At 38.6% G+C, this 19,049-nt stretch overlaps 1 protein-coding gene across 6 annotated transcripts in view; it reads left to right on the top strand.

The window, feature by feature from the left end:
* Nucleotides 1–19,049, top strand: part of LOC138060836 (tumor necrosis factor alpha-induced protein 8) — a 67,751-nt gene that overhangs the window by 44,811 nt on the left and 3,891 nt on the right. Inside the window, exon 1 of one of the 6 annotated variants that reach the window (XM_068928493.1) lies at nt 10,879–10,897. The exons of 3 other annotated variants lie outside the window; for them this stretch is intronic. In XM_068928493.1, coding sequence (XP_068784594.1) covers nt 10,897 — 1 coding nt within the window. In that variant the 5' untranslated portion in view covers nt 10,879–10,896. Of the gene's footprint in view, nt 1–10,878; nt 10,898–16,397; nt 16,739–19,049 lie in introns of those variants that run through there. 2 more of the 6 variants (XM_068928490.1, XM_068928489.1) reach the window with 2 other exon arrangements.

The raw sequence follows: 19,049 nt of genomic DNA, 5'->3' as shown, positions 1-19,049 counted from the left end.
GTCTGCAGCACTAACTTAGGAGCACATGAATGAAATGGAAGAAAAAGTGTTTTAAAACACTTGAGAGCCGATTGAAAGAGGAAGATTTTTTGAAATTGGAAGTGCTGTATTTCTTAACAAAAGAGGAAGTCGTATGGGGGAGAAGTGAAAGGTCATTTATTTGGGAATGAGCTTGATGCAGCTTACTTCCCTTTCAGGATGAGTGCACACGTGTGTGTGCATGTGTGTGTGTGTGTGTGTTTAAACTGAGAAGTGTGCCAAGGCTCAAGGGTTTCATTTACTGCTTCTAGAGTGGAACGTGTGGAGCAGCTGGAGGGGCTCCAACAAAAATACAATTATTCACTAGTGTTGATTTGGGGAGGAGGGCGTTTTGTGCGAGTCAGGGCAGTGGATAGTAGGGAGTGAGCGGGGGAGGAGGGGGGTGATTTCCTGAAAGTGGGTGCGTACAAAAGACCATTTATGCAGAAGAGAATAGGGCAATAGTGGGGTTATAAGTTGGATTTCTTAGAACAGAACTGATGTTTCATGGTTATGAATAGTCCCCAGGGAGACTCAAACTTACAGAGATTCAGTATGGCCCGGTAAAAATAGATTAGCAAGTGGTAAGGAAACCCAAGCGTTTTGCATTTGGTGAAAACAAGACGTTTTCAGAGTATTTCAGATGGCTTTCCCCTCACGCTCTTACAGCTCCCCCCGCTTGAAGAATAACATTACGATAGGCCTGTATCTCTTTGCAGAGAAGACTGTTTTGTTGGTCCTCAGAAAATTAGATTGGACTGAATCAAACATAACAGTAAAAATGCTGATAGTGTGGACTTAATAACAAAGCATGAGAGCCTGTGTTTTGATGAGAGTTGTAAAGATGCTCCCTGTTTGTTCCTTTTTCCTCTCGTATTGAATGAGCAGTTAAACTAAAATGCAGCTTCTTTTCCCAAGGAGATTCTGTAGGACGGATATACTGAAAAGCTGAACTGAAAAAAATGTTTCTCCTCAGAAACTATTTGAAAAAGAGAAAATGTGAATAAGAAAATGGCAGTGAGCGCTCTCCCACAGTTGTACAGCAGGAGAGATCAGCATGCATGCCATGGCATGAAAGGTCCTCTGGATTATATATAGGAAGTTCCAGACAATTTTATGAAGTTGGCTGTATTTGAAATGTGAATTTGTTTCTTTAAAGAAGCCTCTTACCTTCTTAGCTGACTCAGGTTCTCAAAAATCTCTGAAAAGACTCTTGCCTTTCTGTGCAAATGTTTCTTTTGATATAATTTGAGATGCCAGGATCCTCATGCTGAAAAATGCATTTGGAGCAGGTGGCTGAAAGAGGAAAGAAGGGATAACTTTTTGGTTTAGTTATTTTTAGCGGGGAAAATAGGGTTAGCTGGGTCTTGCTGCACTGCGATCTTAATAGGTTTGAGCAGAAAATAAAAACAGGCACCGTTATGGGAAGATAAGCTACAGGTATCATCGAGAAGGTTTTTCAATCACTGTAAATGCATTCCTGATGATATGCTCACATATGTAGAGGAATAATTTATAAGATGCATGGGAAAAGGGGATTTAGCGTACAGGAATAGAGACTGGGATTAACAGGTGGATATGTAGAACTGTAGCTTTGTATTATTTTATCTAGTCTGATGCAACATTGCACGAAAGATCACTAATCAGAATGGCTTAGTGAATGTGGCAGAAGTTAAATATCCAGAATTTTTCAATTAACCAGCTCAGGTTCATCAAGAATAGGGCTGTGTGCTTTTTGCATAAAGAAAATTGATACTTCCCAAATTCAGACTGGATTCTGCGGCTCAGGCTCTTCTGCAGTTTGCCAAAGCAGGAGGTTGATTTTTCCTTTTAGTGCAAGAGTGCACATCTCTCGAAAAGAGGTGATCTGATGCAGCTGCAAATGATGAGGCCCATCCAGGTAAAGCTCAATGGCTAGTCATGCAGGGGGCAGAGGGTACATTTAGATGACCTATAAAATATTTATTTTGCCAAATATCATGCATCTCAAGGCCAAAGGTAGTGATGGAAATACAGTAGTTAATCTGCTACATGCTGAAGAGTGAAAGGAGAAAAAAAACTACTGGGAAATCATTATTAGAATGCTCTTTGTAAGACAAAACGCAAAGGCGGAATATTTCCATTTTGCTTAAAACAGAGATGCTGAGGTGGTTGATACCATCAGTGCATCAGTGGGTAGGGGCCAGTGAAGGGATGTATAAGGAGTTCTGAAATTTAGGTGCAACTTCCAGGCTTGACTCTAGGACCATTGGATGGACGATCAGCCTGAATGGGAAGGAGGATTGAGGGCGCAGTAATGGCCTTGAATGTCATGTGTGTTCTGACAATTATCTGTTGCTGAAGTGAACAGTACTTCATTTTTAGCTCTTTCTAGAGGTGAATTGCAGTATTTAGAGAAGATTGAGATGTCTGTAAAAGTGTGTTCAGTTGGTTAATATGTATATATTTTTAAAACTGCAAAACAAGATCAAAGCCCATAGGTTTTACTGCTATAAAAGTAAATTATACTCACTGTTGTAATGAAGCCCAAAAGTCCAGCTCAGTTTTGATTTATGAACTCCCAAAAATTTTTCTCTTAATTTTTTTATACCTAACTGAACAAAGATATATTCTTTGACCTTAAGTCTGATCTCGTTTGTATCAGTAGGAATTGGAAGTAAAAACACATCGCTGGAAGACAATCTTAACTGTATTTTGTACTAATTGTTGGATGTGGGGTATGCGGTAATGCATCTAGGCTTTTCAGCTTCTGTCTTTAATCTCTGCGTGGTCCATATTAGAACGCTGACATCAAACATGTTGGTTTTTTTTTTCAGTCAAGCTGCTGAGTAACTTTTAAACAATCTTCATATTCATTTGTACACCGCAGTGCTGTTACTTATGTATGCTGTTACTGTATGAACAGTGATACAAAGATACATGGCTTCAGTCTGCATTACACGTTCGGGTTCCAACAACTGCCATGCTATAAATAAACCTGGCATGTTTTCCTGCAGTTACTTTTGTACTGGATGAAACAAAAAGCGTGGGGAAATCAAGAAACAGCCTATAAGATATTACTACCTGGTGTAATTTTAATGTGGTGCTGTATGGTAGATATATCATGTACCAAGAAAAGTATCAATTGGTTTCAGGCTGCTTTTTGGCTTAATTGCTTGCTGTGGTCTGAAGGGAGATGTTCTTGATACAGTCACGATACGTATTTTTAATACCTTTTTAAGTACACGCAAATACATGTTCAAGTTTTTGTGGTATTAATGGATTCTTTACATACTGTTTCTCCTATAAAAGGATACAGTAATTTATGTCAAGCTTCAGAAAAGTTCAGCTTCATGTACAGATTTTATGTTGTATATTTAGAAGATGACAGGAAATAAATCTAATATCTCAAAGGTAGGGTAAAATAATATCAGATATCGGAGGGTTTATAATACATAACCTGTGAAACAATGGAAATGGATAATATATTACAAATTCAGAAGCCATGAGAGCCTCTATTGCATCTGTATAATATTTAGTTTTAAGTCCCATATCTCATGGGAGAGAGACCTCTCTGCATTCCTAAAAGTGCTATAGAGACACAATTAGCATTTTTTTTTAATCCAAATGAGATTATTGAGGAATGAGCTCACCTGTTTTTAGCCTTTTAGAACTCGGAACAGACACACAAATGTTATAAAATCATGGAGCACTCACTGTTTTAAGAAGTAAATATTCCCTCCTGTAAGTAGTCCTGAATTAGCCTTGCTATTTTTCAGTCAGTTCTTTCTCAGGCAGGTCTCTGAGCTCTTTAGATTTGTCTGAGAGTTTTCTAGGACAGAATGTTGCTCCTTTACATAGTAAAGTATCTGCTTTTGTGCTCTCATGGGCCATTCTTCCATCCACATCATTTCTGGGAGTGTAATATATAGTGTGTCAATATAAGATTCTGTCATCCCACCATATCCAAAGCTAGCTAGCATCTGTTTTAAGATTCTTTTATGCTTTTATGACACTAAATGGGAAGGTTCAAACTGTGCAAGGTTAATGTTATCCGTACTTAAATGCAAAACGTACTGGATGGTGACAGTCCCATTTCGTGACAACTTTTGAAGTTAGAGACTGTTTTCATGACAACTTTTGAAGTTAAAGACTGTTTTCAGACATAGAACAAATTACATGAAAAACATAAGGTTAAACAGCAATTGAATTTCTCAGTGTCCCGTTTTAGACCCAAATCTGAGTGTTTTTATGTGAATTATGGTAGCTTTGACAGCTGCAAAAATTGGAGACTGACTCCTTTTCTGTCGCGGAGCTCAGCTTTCCTTACAAAGTCATGGTGAACCAGCACAGAAGAACTAGTACAACCCCCTCACCTCCCACCCCCCTGCGCTTCAGACCTGTCTTCTGCCCCCCAGGTGGGGGCGCATGTGCTTCTGCTGTTTTGCCTGCCCCACTCCTACCCTCCCTCATCAAAATGATAATCTCCATAAAACGTTAAGGCCAATGAAACAGTAGCTTTTTGCTGATAGTATTCTGAAAAGTTCTATTTAGAGATAAGAAGAATCACCTGGCTCCAAAGGATGTTAGTGATCTGGATTCACCAGCTGAAGGCTTTTTATTGCATTGATAAGTTTCCTACTGCAGATGAAGAGAATTGAGAGGTTACTGGGGTTATAAATGTCATGTACACAGTTCTGTGAATCAAAACAGTAATTAACAATTAGGTATTTCATGTCATCCTTTCTATAGGTTGTTAGAGTTCTAGATTAATAGGACGAGCCTAAAGCAAAATATATAATTTTAAGCTTTGTAAAAAAAAAAAAAAAAAAAAAAAAGCGAAAGAAGTAATTTATGAAAGAGGAGCAAGAATCATTGCTAACTGGTCATTGTAGTGCTATACCCCATATGCACAGCAAAAAACATTGCCAGAGGTGCAAAATAGGGGGAGGAGAAGGGAAAAGAAGAAGTGAACACTTTAATGAAGAAGGAGCAATGGGAAATTTGGGAAACATAAGATCGGGAGATCCAGGCAAGTCACAGCTGTAAGGTTTTCTTTTTAAAGATGTTTGGAGGATTGTATATTTAGTGAAGTAAGATACAGAAAACCAACAAATGGATTTGAGGACAGGGATATAACTCCACATGGTTCTTCAGGTAGCTGGCAAAACTACATCTAGGCGTAGGCACTGCAGCTCTCAGTAAGAGCACTGATTTAAATGGCTGCTAAACCATAAGACTCTGGTGGTAGCTCTGAATCTCTTAACCTCAAAAACTGAAAGAGTAGTTGATTTCATTTATTTTCCTTACCAAATTAGGGTAGCGTTTAGGATAACTTTTCCTTAGCAAGTCGGGTAACCTTTGAGATAACCTTTCTGTGAATGGCTTTAGGTGACACAGAACTCATATTGCCTGTTTTACAGGCTTAGAATCTGATGTGTTGAACTGGTGGTTTTTGCTGTATTCCATGTGTGGAAACCAGTACTGGGTAGCTCTCCTCTGCAGAATGCTTCACTAGTCTTCGTACTCTGCAAGTTTAGCACTCTCTTCCTTGTGCGATTGGAGCAGATGAGGAAGCTCAGTGGTAATTTGAGCAGAGGCCACAGGGTAAGTATTCGCTGTAGCGGGGAGGCTACATTACAGAATCACTAAAACTCTTAACAGGTTAATCATTTAGCTACAATAGTTGGGTTGAGTGCTGGACTGCTCTAAGAAAATTCCATTAATGTAATTATACTGATGCAATCAAAGCTATTAATACATCGTGAACGGCAAGACTAACATGTGTTTAATTGCAAATAAGATACAGCCCCTTGAGCCATGTGGAAAACAGAATCATAGATAACTTAGGTTGTGAGGAGCCTTTGAAGGTTATCTGGCCCAACCTGCCACTCAAAGCAGAGCCAAATTCAAAGTTAGATCGAAATTCGAAGTTAGATGACGTTGTTTAGGCTTTGTCGAGCAAAGCTGTTAGTATCTCCACAAGTGTTGATCCCACAACTTCTCTAGCAATGTGTTCCAGTATTTGCCTACCTTCCCCGTGAATAATTTTTTCCTTACATCTGATTGGGATTTCCCTTGCTGCAGCTTGTGCCCATTTCCTCTTATGTTTTTGCTATGCATCTCCAGGAAGGGCGGCTCTATCTTCTCGGTAACCACTCAGTAAGTAGTTACAGATATCAGTTAGGTCCCCAGTAGACATCTTCTGGCCAAAGAAAGCTTGCTCTCAGCCTGTCCTTTAGATCATGTGTTCCAGCTCCCCAACTGTTGTGGTGGCTCCTTGCTGGACTTGCACCAGTTTGCCAGCTCCTTTTTTTGGAGAGATACTGGGGTGCCCCAAACTAGACACAGTGCTCCACATACAGGCAGATGATGCTTTCTTTTCAAATTCTCTCTGAATTTTTTATTTTATAGAATGGCTTCTTTTGGTGACTTACTTTCCCCTTCTCCCTTTCATGTATCTGTTTATGACAGCATTTACTATATTCTAAGACTTTTCAGACCCTGGGATTGTTTTCTTTGAGGAATTGGCAAACTCTGGGTAGCCGTAAATTAGACAGAAGTTAGAGATCAGGGAGCAAAAGTCAGTCAATAGGCAATCCCTGGAGAATCAAAGAAATTGTTTATGTCTAGATAGGCAGAGGGCCTTGCACGTACGTTCAGAAAGGCTGTGTCCTTCTTCAACAATGTTATTTCCAAACAGAGGCACTGGCTAAATGGATGGCTTACAAGAACGATGACTATTTTGCAATACGTGAGCCAGGGATGGCATAAGGAAAATGTGAGACTGGATACTAATAATCATTTGTGTCTTTTATTCAGAGGCACACATGATTGCTTTCATCACTGAGTATTTATCATTTGGTCAAATCTTACATTAAATGTGATGATTTCATAAGGGTTTTTTTGGAGGAGCGAATTGCTTTTTTGTGGTTGTTCTCTTTGCAGATGTTTTGAGTCTCAGTAAGCGCTGTTGGGGAATAAATAAAACAAGCAAACAAAAACTGTATTTCAGACATTATTTCAGCCCCCTGGACTGATTTCTATTACAATTTTATTACAATCTGTAGTAGTAGGAGAACGTTGCATGAAGAGATATGGAAAAAAAATACTAATTTTTATGCCATTGTATTAAGCAACTGCTGTTCTTCCTTTCATCATACTCAATAGAAGAAGCAGGAGGATAAAAATAAACAGATCTATTTCATAAAGGTTTTAAAGGTTTTAGCTTTTTGTTTAAGGATTAATTTTTCCTGTTTGCTCACTGGATGGATATTTTAGATCCAGTAATCTGCTAGTCAGTAGTAACAGTTACTGCATATGCCTGCCTTGATTCCCTGCCTTGATTGGGTTTGGGGGTATGGTTTCTTCCCCCCCCCCCCCCCACTTGATTCTGTGCCACCGCTTGACTTTGGTGTTGAGTTCTGGTGCTTGACTGGCTAGCAATGGAAAGGAGAGAACGCCCACCCCTTGCAACCCATGGCCAATTGCATTTGGGGAACTTGGGATCGAAATGTTCACCACAGATCTGTTTCTGTCAAAACAACGCAGAGGAATAGATGCGCACCGTATGAACTAATTTGCGGGTATTTGTCCTTACCTCCTGAATTCAGCATCAGTAGTTGTAACTATACAGATTAGTAATGAAAGATCAGCCAGCGTTCTTTGTGTAGCAGTAGGGGGAATCTGCGTTTCAGTTTGACGTTGACAGATACAAATGTTGGTGTCGGTGCAGAGTTACGGTTGTGCTGGCAGTTTGTGGTATGACAATACATTGCAGTGAAGTGAGAGTTAGCATTTCATTTATTTGAGAGCCTTTGTCCTTGGAAGGCTTGTCGTTTGAAATTCAGGGGCATATTCTGAGATCACAGAGTTACAGAATCACAGAACGGTTGAGGTTGGAAGGGACCTCTGGAGATCATCTAGTCCAACCCCCCTGCTCAGTCAGGGTCCTCTAGAGCATATTTCCCGCGTCCAGGCGGGTTTTGCATATCTCCTTAAGATGTACCTTAAGTAGCTACAGATATAGATAGGCACTTGTAGGATTCTCTACAGTATTTAGAGACTGACCTGTGGATTTTGATGGACCTTTAAGAATGAGCCCGTCAGGTCTGGATCCCAAAATGGTTGCATTTCACTTCATTACAGGAATTAATGAAGCACTCAATCAGTGCATGCACAGACAAGCCTCCACTTAATGAGCTCCATCAAGGTATATAGAAAACTTTGACTGAGAGAAAGCAGAAAATTCATTGTTTTTAAATCTTAAACTTTCATGAGATCTGTTTTTGTTTTTACTATGTCCTCTTAGCAAACTATTCTGGGAAAGATAGTTTGTTTATAGAAAGAAGAAAATTTTGGTTGAATATTAGCAAAAGTGCATAAATGACACTGATGAGTATTTGAACTAGTGATTCCAAGGGCTATTTTTTCCCCACTCACAAAAGAGAAAATGAATTAATTTTGATGTTCATTCAGAAATATTTATTTTAAAAATATTCACTGAGGGATAGTGGCTTAGACTTTATCTCAGAAACTACAAATAACATGAAACAGTGAATCATTTTTAAAAGTCTCTCTCTGATTATGAGCAGCTGTGAACAGAAAGAGTTGACACTTTCCTGAAGAGATAAGAGTAAAGGAATTGGCTCTGCTGTCTACATCCACAGTAAGACGCCTTCACCAAGCTCCCAGCCTAGTCCTAAAAGCTGAGGACTGGAGATTTAAAAACCTTTCTGCAAGACATTTTAAAATTGCCTTGGATGTCTGTTTAAACTGAATTTTACTTTGCAACAACTGGCTGGTATTATAATCAGTTGAAAGATATAATTTATGGTTTTAGATATTGATCAGTTTGTTCTGCTTATTATTAATTAATGCAATACCTTATGGGAAAAGAGGATAGCAATATATTGTGGTGAGGGTAGGAGAAACTGTTGGCACTTTTATTTCTTCTGACGCTGCAAAAATGTCATTAACTAATTTGAAATTTAGGTGGCTGGTGTTTATTGTCAGCACAGCAAGGCCTGTCCTTCTTCAGGATTCAAATTTGCATTCCCTCCTTCTTACTTCTTGGCTAATGATCCCAAAAAATCACAAGCTACCACAGTGTTTCCTGGCAAAGGAAGTTCATATGGGTAGTTCCTTATAGCTGATCTGTACTGATCGTGGCCTGCTTAAAACTACTACTTGATGCCAGTTCCATGTAAAGAAGCTGGACATTTAACTTCTGCAGTTGTCAGTAGCTGTAAAAAACAATGTGCTCGGCCTCTTATGCCTTAGCCCAAGAGGGGGAACAACAAGATAGATCCAGGTTTTAGAGAATGCCAGCATAGTTGAGGATGGAAGGGACCTCTAGGGATCATCTAGTTTTAGACAGTGATTATATTTACAAAACTTAAAAATAAATAGGATCGTTAGTGCCTTGCTACTTACCGGTCAAAGTTCTGCATCCATATAATCATGCTTCCTGATATTTAAAAAAAAAAAAAAAAAAAGTCAGTGTTACACACAGGATGTTTAACCAGAAGGGCAAATTTTACAGAAGAAACATTTTTTAACAGTATTAGAGACCTAATTTTCCCCTATGCTTTATATTTTACTAGGATATAATGGCATTAATGAAAGCAAAACAAAACCCTATGAAACTTTGGGAGGTGGGTCTCTGTTTTGATAGTGTTAGCGATTTATGCTTGAAAATTGAGGTGCTATTGAAAACTATTTAAATCAGGGGTTTTAAGAGTTTCTTTTTTAAATAATCTTATGTATAGAAATACATAAGTATTATGTAGAAATACTTTGCATAATTTATCACTTGTTTTGATCATTGGTTATGAATTGGAGAAGCCAAGAATAAGGAAAACCCAAGGAAAACAAACGAGTCAAAACGAAGTTTCCAAGAGGTAGACTGCATTTGGATCTTGGAGGCCTGTTCTGAACTGATGGCAAGGGAGCAAGGGGAGTCCAGGAGAGAAAATACTTTCAACAATTGAGAGAGAAAATACTTTCAACCATTGATTTTATGGCTGGAAGTTTGGACTAACTTCCAAGTTAGTCCTGGTAGTTGTAGTATGGAGAATAGGACAGTGGAGGGGATACGGCTACTAAACATTGGGAGAAAAAATTAAAGTGGGGAGGGGAGGAGATCTCTTTTGTTCCTTGTGGAAAGCAAAACAGAGGAAATACATTTTCAGTAGTGGGAATGGAAGAGACCACCAGAGCCATCAACTTTAATTCCCCATAATCATAAGTAAATGTATAATGGGATGGTTTGTGCAGAAGAGTAAACAAAGCATACATGTACAGCCATTTCATGCCAGAAGATTTGTCCTTCATGATATAAAAAGAGCAAGACCTGTACTGAAAAACTAAAAGATAAAACTGCAACGGGCAGCAAAAGAGAAGAAGGGTATCACCAGTGTCCTAGGCCTTTAGAACAGCAAGGTATTTATTTGGTAAGGAAAATTCTCAGATGGTTTGTTCTCTTGCGTATAATAACTAGTTTGATACTGAAAAAAGAACAAACTATCGAAACATCAGAGAATTTAGTGCCTTGGAAATCACTGCTTTTCTTCTGTATCCTGTCTATAGCTGTGGCACTCCTTGGTGCCTCAGAATAAGTTTTTCTGAAAAGAAAAAAAAGAGAAGCTGAATTACGCATGGCAGTGGTGGGGGGAAATTCCGTCTTATGTCTCGGAGAAACCAGTGGAAGGAACAGTAATACATATAAATGTAGAGCAAAAGAGCAATCCAGTCTTCTTTCAGCCTTACACTGAGAGAGATACCAAAGGATGCCTGCCATGTCTGCAGGAGACAGAGAGAGTGGCACACAGATTGGCATCGCGAAGAGCAGAGAACCAGGACTAGAAATACAAGAAAAACATTATTAACTATTTTCAAAGTCAGTGGACGATCACTCACAAACCTTTCTGTCATCGTAACTCTCCTCTCCTCTGGCTTGCTTTACATTCTATGCAAAATATTATCTCCTTTGCATTTTGACTGCCAAGTTGCTACCTTGTTCTTGTAGTTGATTTCCCTTTTCCTGTCATGCTGTATTGTCATCTTGTCTCTACCATATGGGCAGATATCAGTTCCTTGTATTTTTGCCACATGTATCTTGAACTTCCTCTACCTTTTTTGCTTTGCTAAGTTTCTCCGTCCATTCCCTAGGGCTGCCTGTCTCAATGCTTGTCCTCTTGCATCCAAGCCAGAAGCTCTTCTGTTATACATTTTATGTCCTGCGCCCGCAGCTAAACTTTCGGTTTTATGCGAAGACGTTCTTTTTGCAGCATTGGTCATAAAACAGTTAGATATCTCTCTCTCTATCTCTCTACTTTTGATAAAACGTTCAGTCATAATGGCTGCTGTTTGGGTTAAGGAGATTGGTGCTGTTGGCTTGCTGCACGGTTTGTGCCTTTTTAAGGCTGGACAAAAAACTTTGGTATCTGGGTTGCATTTACTTGTTCTGAAGGAATGACCTAGGGATGCACGTTATTTCCTATGAAAAGATTTGTGCAGCATTACTGTTGAGAATGCATGGGCACCTGGTAGATACAGAGGAACCTGATGTAGCCCTGAAATGGCCAACAGCTGAAATACGCAGGCTTCGTATTTAATAACACAGCATCTGTTGCTACATTCCAGCAAGGGTAACAAATGGTGGCAAAGGAGTGAAATACCAGATTTAGTTCATGACTCTACTCTGCGTGACTGTCATATTCTCTGTTAAATAGCCAATATATTTTAATATGTGCTTCTGTAAGAGCACTCGTCAGAAGTATATGGAAAGAGGTTAAAATCTTAATTTTTTTTCTTATTGAAGTTGCACTGTTGTTTAAAAAAAATACATAGGCTTGAGGAAAAAGGGATTTTAAGAAGGCTTTTTAAGTTTCTAAACGAGCTACAGTATGTAGCATGTGATGCAGAGGGTGGCTGTGGGAAGCACGGGCATGTAAAACCAGAATAACTTGCTGGCACAAACCATTCTCATGGGACTGCGAAACTCTACACATGCGTTCTTGTTGCAAATAGCATCTTTCATTACCACACTACCCAACCTTAACCTGCAGGTACTTTTTTTTCATAGCTAAAGCTATGAATTAAATAGTAAAATCAGGAACATAAATAACAAATATAGTGTATGATATGTAAACGTACTGACAATGACTTCTCCAGGACTTTATTAAATGATAGAGGTGTTCTCAGTGTTGTTTGGTAGCTTTCTTTTTCTCTTTTTCTTGTTCTGTGCTGCTGAATGTGTGTTTCCTTTCAGTATGCGTATGCAGATTAGGCATACAGTATATTCCAAAAATTGCTTGATTAACCAGATTTTTTTCCAGAATTGCTTGATAATCCATTTCTGCAGAGTGACTTCCAGCTCCAGAGTTGACTTCCAAATCCAGTCAGCCTGCTCGTGCGATATTTGCCATGTGTGAGGCTTGGTTTCAGATTAGTTATTTTTTCTTTAGAAGATCTTCCAATATGAAAGTTAAAATTAGTGTACAGTGCTTGACTAATTAATATTCTTATATTGTGCTTAGTTGGTAAAGATCATGGTGAGTGAGAATTTAGTACAATATACTGTGACTGTTAAAAGAAATGTAAGCAAGTTATTGACCTTTATGAACATGAAATTTTCAATGCATGCAAAGTGTAATTCAATTTTTCTAGTCAAAATTGATATTCGTAAATAAACCTCCCTTTTCAAAAATAAGGTGCCAAGTAAAATATTTGCTCTTCAAATGAAGAGCATATGTACCTGCATCGAATAAAGACAGATGTATGTGGAAGAAAAGAGTACTATATAGGGCTTTTATTTTTTTAGTGTCGAACCAGAGGGCAGGGCAGCAAGTTACGATTTACAGTTTAGAGTCTAAGGCCACTGTAATTCAAAGTAGATTAACGTTTGAGAGAGAAAGGTGGTATTCCCAATGCCCTGCCTTTTCAGCTGCTATTGCAAAAGAGGGAAGCTAGAAGGAAAGACTGGATTTGCCTGCTAACATTTTTTTATATCATGCTCAGATGTTTCTCTAACTAACATTTCTCTAACTGAAGTTCAAACACAGCTATTGCTTTTAAGGCAGGAAATAAGCAAGGGAACTCTTATGTCCCTATAGCGGATGGAAAAGTCAAGAGTCCTGCTGACTTCACTCTGTGAAGGAAGATCATAGCTAAATAGTATGAATCCCTGTAATGTTCCACGAGCTGTTAGAGTGTTACCTGAAATACTGCTGTGGAAAATGTTTATTGATGAGCTTTGCTTCTTCTGATAAGCTTTTCTCCTTTTGAAAAGTCGTGGGGAGTTTTTTTTTTTCATTCCTTATTTCCCTTAACCGTGTTCTGTTCCTTTTCTCCTTCTGCACATTGATGTCTGCCCTCTGGGTTTTCCGTTCTTTGATGCTGCTTGCCTAAGCCATCCGCCCTTCTCCCAGTCTTTGACTTGATAACCTGTGTAGCTGCCTTGGTCTCTTCTCACTGCTGCCTTCAGCCAGCTTAGGTGTCAAAGTCCCTGTATCTGAAGTTCGAAGGTAAAAGCTGTCAGAGCTGTCTGCTCTAGCATGTCTCATACAAGCTTCAGTTGTCATCAGCATTTGAAAAGCCAACACATGAAGAAACACTTGCAAATGCAAAGACTAGCTGATTTTCTGAAGTGGCTGTTTAGGGACTGCTGCATTTTTTGGAGTAATTTTTACTCTATTTGTGCTTTTAAAAAGTTACATTTAACATGCCCTTTACCTAAGAAAGCTTTGAAGCACTTCAGTACAGATTAGATTCAAAGCACTGAGTCTTTTGGGGAAAAAAAAGCTCTTTGAAAACATGACTCATTCCATCAGATGGTGCTTAAGGAGAAGCTACAAATCATGGTAGCAGTTAGAAAAATCAGCTTACTTTATTTATATCTGAAGAATTTATAGTCTGTGTTGTACCACTCATTTTTTAAATCTTTTATGTAATTAATACACTGTGAAAATTGTAACAGCTCTGCTAGTACCAAAAGTTTATGGCTCTGTTTCTGCCTGTCTTCTCCTACTTTGGGAGTCGTTCCTTTACTGACGCTAGCTCTTGCAGCTTATCGTGAGTTGAGCTTTACCTTACTGAAGTCATGTATTTATACATGAAGTCATGTATTTATGTGTCTCGGTATATTTATTTTTTTAATGTTTCTAGCCTTTATCCTTCTTGAAAACAAATGTAGCCCTGTAAAGACCCAGGAAACAAAGTGCAAGAAGATATCAAAATTCAGTAATTTTTTAATCTCTTGATTTCCAGGCGCTCTCACAGTTTTGGAGGGGCATGACTCATGGTCACAAATACTTGGAAATGAGTATTGTCAATCCTGCTTGGTTTCAAGTTGCCTCCCTCTGACAGAATGATGCTCTCTCTCTCACTGCATGAGTTTGACTGAACATGAGATTCTTACCACGTCCATAGACTTGCAGCTTTAGCTCTAACGTACAGTTTATACAGAGGCAAATACTTGTCCCTACAGGAAGCTAGACAGGAAATCAGTTGCCACATTTCTTGAAACTGTGTGGTACAGTCTTTTAAATGATGCATAAAGTGTGCAGTCGGTGCTACTCTTTCCTCCTAATCCTATATATGTAGTCTTTGTATTCTTACCCAAAAATCCGTTTGATTTTTGGGTGTTGCACTCTACAGTGGACAAGCTTACTCTCCAGGTACTGGTGACAGTTAGGATGTAGTATGTCAGTCATTAAAATGAGAGCTCAGTTTCACATTGCAATGTTATCATTAATGGCTTCACAGTCAAATTGCCTCTTCAGCCAAGGCTGTTACATTAAAGTATCATGAGTCTATATGCCAGAAATGGAATCTGTGTCAAAAAATTTAACTCTTGAGTTGTCAAAAATTTAACCCTTGAGTTGTCCATGGAATTTAGCATGGTTCACTGAAAGTTTTTAGTGGATGCTTTTCTTCAGATCTGTCTTTGTTACAAGCCTAAAAATACTCAATGACAATGTTATCAATATACGTTGGATTGAATACACAAACTTGGCTGTATCTACTGTTGATTGTACTGGTGATTGTTACCTTGTGGGAGGGGGGGAAAAAAAACCCCAAAACATTCTGCCTTGGTTTGAGGCACTGAAATAATGTGATTCAACTTTTTTTTTCAAATACATTCAGTTTTAGTTTAAGTGGAGTTGAGAAATAGGCTATTTGGCAATAGGCATTTGCCCCAGTAAGTAGGGAAGTGTACTGGCTTTCATATCAGGAAGATTGAGCATCACAGCCATAAGTAAGACCCTTGTTGTACTTTTATACCAGCCTCCTCCTGAGAGCTTATTGAGCCAGAATTTTCGGTTTTTACTGAAAGGTCACACTTTCTACATAGTTAAAGATTTGAGGGAAAACATTTGTAAGGCAAATATTCTGGGGAAAATATATGGAGAAAAGGTGCATATCCGATATTTATTTACTTTAATGCACAAAATACAAAACTAATATTAAGCACCTTCTATTGTTTGCAAAACATAACAAGCGTCATAATTAAGAAGCTCCTAACTCTCACATAAATCAGCCTCTAGTAATTAACTGGCTTCTCTTCTAAATCGTAAATACAGGAGACCTTTCAGATGTCCCTGGCATCCCTAAGGTCCCATCAATTTCTGAGTGACGGAGGGAGGATTCCTCCCTGGGAGCCTTTCGCCTGAGACTGCTCTCCTCCGCAGAGGAACGGCTGCGCTGAACATCATCATGGCAGTGACCCAGAAATGTTTGTGTGTATTGATTGTACGGGAAGTGACAGCCCATTGATTTCAAAGGGGTATACAGCAATATATTTCTTAAAAGTGCAAAGTAAAACTATGTAGAAAACAAACAGCTGTAAAGAGGAAAAACTGTCCGTGAGGTGTTTACAAGTAGTTGGATTACCTGCCCAAATTCTGAGGCTACTGCAGGCCACCCGAGAGAGAAATGGCCTTGTTTCGGGATGGAAACTGCCAATGAAATAAGCGTGCTTTGTACATACCGCTCCTCTACTGCAACCCCTCCTAAATGGTGACTGCATGTGAGCAACACCTATGAAAATCAGACTGCTCTAATTGGTTGTCTGAGTGTGGATATACACGCTTATTTTTAGGTGCTCGTATTTGCAATTTTAGTCAGAGCTTTTGAACTGGCTGGATGACCGTTCCCACATTTGGAACTGGGCATTAGCGAAGCATACAGCTGGTAGCAGCCCCTCTGTTGTTTTATGACGCACTAATCGGACATTTCAGATGTAGGCGAGTCTCCTCTTCTTGGCATTTGCAGACATAGGGTTAATGTTTTAACCTCTTCCTAACAAGTACCCTGCCCTATCAAGTTACAGAACCTCTCTTCTCCCTCCCTTTCTGCTCATTGTCTCAGTTGTTGGTTAGCAATAACGGCCATTGGTGTTGCACTGCTTGCTCAGCAATGCAATTTCCTTTAAGCTCTCTTTTCAAGGAAGTGAAACCACTGCAGTGTGTTTTTGCACTTTGAGGTGCCAAAGTAAAATGAAGCACTTCAGACAGAAGAGAAAGGTAGCTGAGAAAAGTTGCTGTTATGGAGAGAGGTAAAAAAAACACCTTAAGGCTGTGATAAGTTCTGACAGTGTTTCAAAGTTTATAATAACGTATGTGCCAGATTTAGCTGAAAAAGCAAGCAAAAGGCTTCACTTAGGATATTTTCCGTCTGTACGTGAAACGTGTTTCTGCTATCAGCATTAATAATTGCAATTCCTTTTGATGAGCAAGTAAGTAATAATTTTACTTTTTTAAGGAAATACTTCTGTTGGAGTTCTAGAAGCTTGATGCTTAAACTCAGTTTTATTGAAGCAACTGGCTGTAAAATAACATTTCAGCTCTTTTTTGTCATCAGTAAAGAGAAAAAAAATGAGTTTATCTTAAAATGCAAACATATTTGCCGGTGTCTTTTTGATTGACTGACAAACAGAGATATGACATTCATGGATTTAACAGTTAAATTAGAACACAGGTAATAGTAATACAGAGAAAATGAGGCTGACTCGTGCTGTATTGCCAAGGAGAGAGAAAATAGGCTATGCTGCATAGTACCAAAACTTGAACAATTTTTAGACATGCTGTTAAGAGTTTGACACTCAAGAGGAGTGAGCAACTCCTGTTTTGCTTTGCAGTGATAATTATGTGCGGAGCTCCACTTTGTCACATTTTACATCATGTGATGTAACTTATTTTAGTACTGAAGAACTGTCAAATTTTGGGTTGCCTAAAATTGGTACCTTGTGGATGGCTATGTGGAAATTGTTAGCACCAGCTTCGGGTGCTTGTGTGACTTGCTGGAGGCAGGTTGAACTGATTTCTGTTCGATTACAATGTAGCATTCTTTGTGATGCAGTGATGCAGTTAGCATTTTATAGTAAGAGTATCTACAGCATCTTAGAAAAGAAATGTTTACAATATGCACATATATATATATATAGTATTGTGTATCTTTGTGGAATGTCAGAAAGGAGATATCATGAGAGATTAGTAAATTGGAGGTCTTCAAGAAATAAAAGTTGTGAAAGAACAATTGATAATTCCTGCTGGGGGTGGGGGAGAGTAGAAACAATTGGAAAGTTAAGTTTTGTAGTTCTAGTTCTTTTTATATTAAACAAACATAACTCATACAGCTAATGTTTTTGTGCAGATCTTTTTAAAGCGTTGGCTATTGAGTTCTAGTGTTTGACCACCCTTTGAAATATTTTGATTAGTTTTATTTGAATAATAATAGATACGGTTTTATATTTAAAAACAGAAATGTTGAATCAAACATCTTCAGATTGCCTACTTAGCATCTTTAACTTCTACCCAGATCGCTGTGGTTTAGAAACGTGTCTGTCTTGTGATCTTGAGTGCTATCCCGAAAATAGTTGACAGTGGGTTCTTTGATTTTTGAATATCCACATGTAGTAAAAATTTCAAAAGATATGCTATTTTAACAAATGTGCTCAAATAATTAATGCTTCAGACTAAAATACAGGTATAGACTAAAAGAATCCTTTCTGAAAATTTGCCAGATCACAGAAAAGAAGCATATTAATAAATTTCTCAAAGGGACTGTTGAAGGCAAGGTATAGATTTATATCTCCCTCATCCTTCAGGAAAGTTTTTTTTTTTTATTTACTGGAAACCCAGAGACACCCTGGGTTTTAAGACACCCAGTTGCCAAAAGACAAACAGCTAATAGGAAACTTTTTTCCAAATGCAGGGACTTCACTGTATGGCATCTGCAGAGTTTGTTTTCATTAAAAGAGGGGGGGAAAAAGTGTTTCCAGCCCCTGTGTTTGTAAAGAAGACCTTCCCTTTGTGACATAAATGTAAAGAGATGAAGCGTTCCCTTCAGCCTGTTTGAGACTCTAAGAAGGCTGCAGCTTAAAGGCGGCCATGTCTCAGACCATTCAATCTGGAAATTTTGAGTTCACTTGTGACCTACTGGAAAAGGTTAAGAGAACGTGGTCTAAGAAATTGTTCACTGGTAATAGAACATGTGCGGTAAAATTTCACCAAACGAGTTTCTGAAAGAACGTTTGGGGTTTTTTTTTTTTTTAGTATTTAAATACCTTTCATAGACTGGAACCAGTTATTGGGTATATTGATGCAAACTAGCATAATTTTGGAGGTAGGAATCTGCTCTACAATTGACTTTAATGATCAGAAAAGGATTCCTTAACCACGGTCATGCTAACAATTGTAATGGCAATCCCCAGACTATTTGTTTTTGGTTACCTCTCCATTAACTGTAGGACACAGAAGGGTTTATGCATGCTACTTTTGCTCTGAAAACTAGCATCTTCAGATTGCATCCAGAGAATCTCAGTATTGTGTGCTGACAACGGATTGGCTCGCTCTCTCTATATACGTGTATAGACATACACGTGGGATCTGAATGCACTCATCCTGTAAAATGTTTAAAAGGAAAAGATTCACGTGGGATCTGAATGCACTCATCCTGTAAAATGTTTAAAAGGAAAAGATTTACAGTAGTTTATGTACTGAATTACTATTTCCAGTTGAGTAACACTGGCCGTTGCCATGACATTG

Source organism: Struthio camelus, chromosome Z (assembly GCF_040807025.1).
Source record: "Struthio camelus isolate bStrCam1 chromosome Z, bStrCam1.hap1, whole genome shotgun sequence".
NCBI classification, from domain to species: Eukaryota; Metazoa; Chordata; class Aves; order Struthioniformes; family Struthionidae; genus Struthio; species Struthio camelus.
The sequence above is the reverse complement of the archived record's forward strand: the minus strand, read 5'-3'. Positions and strand labels throughout refer to the sequence as shown.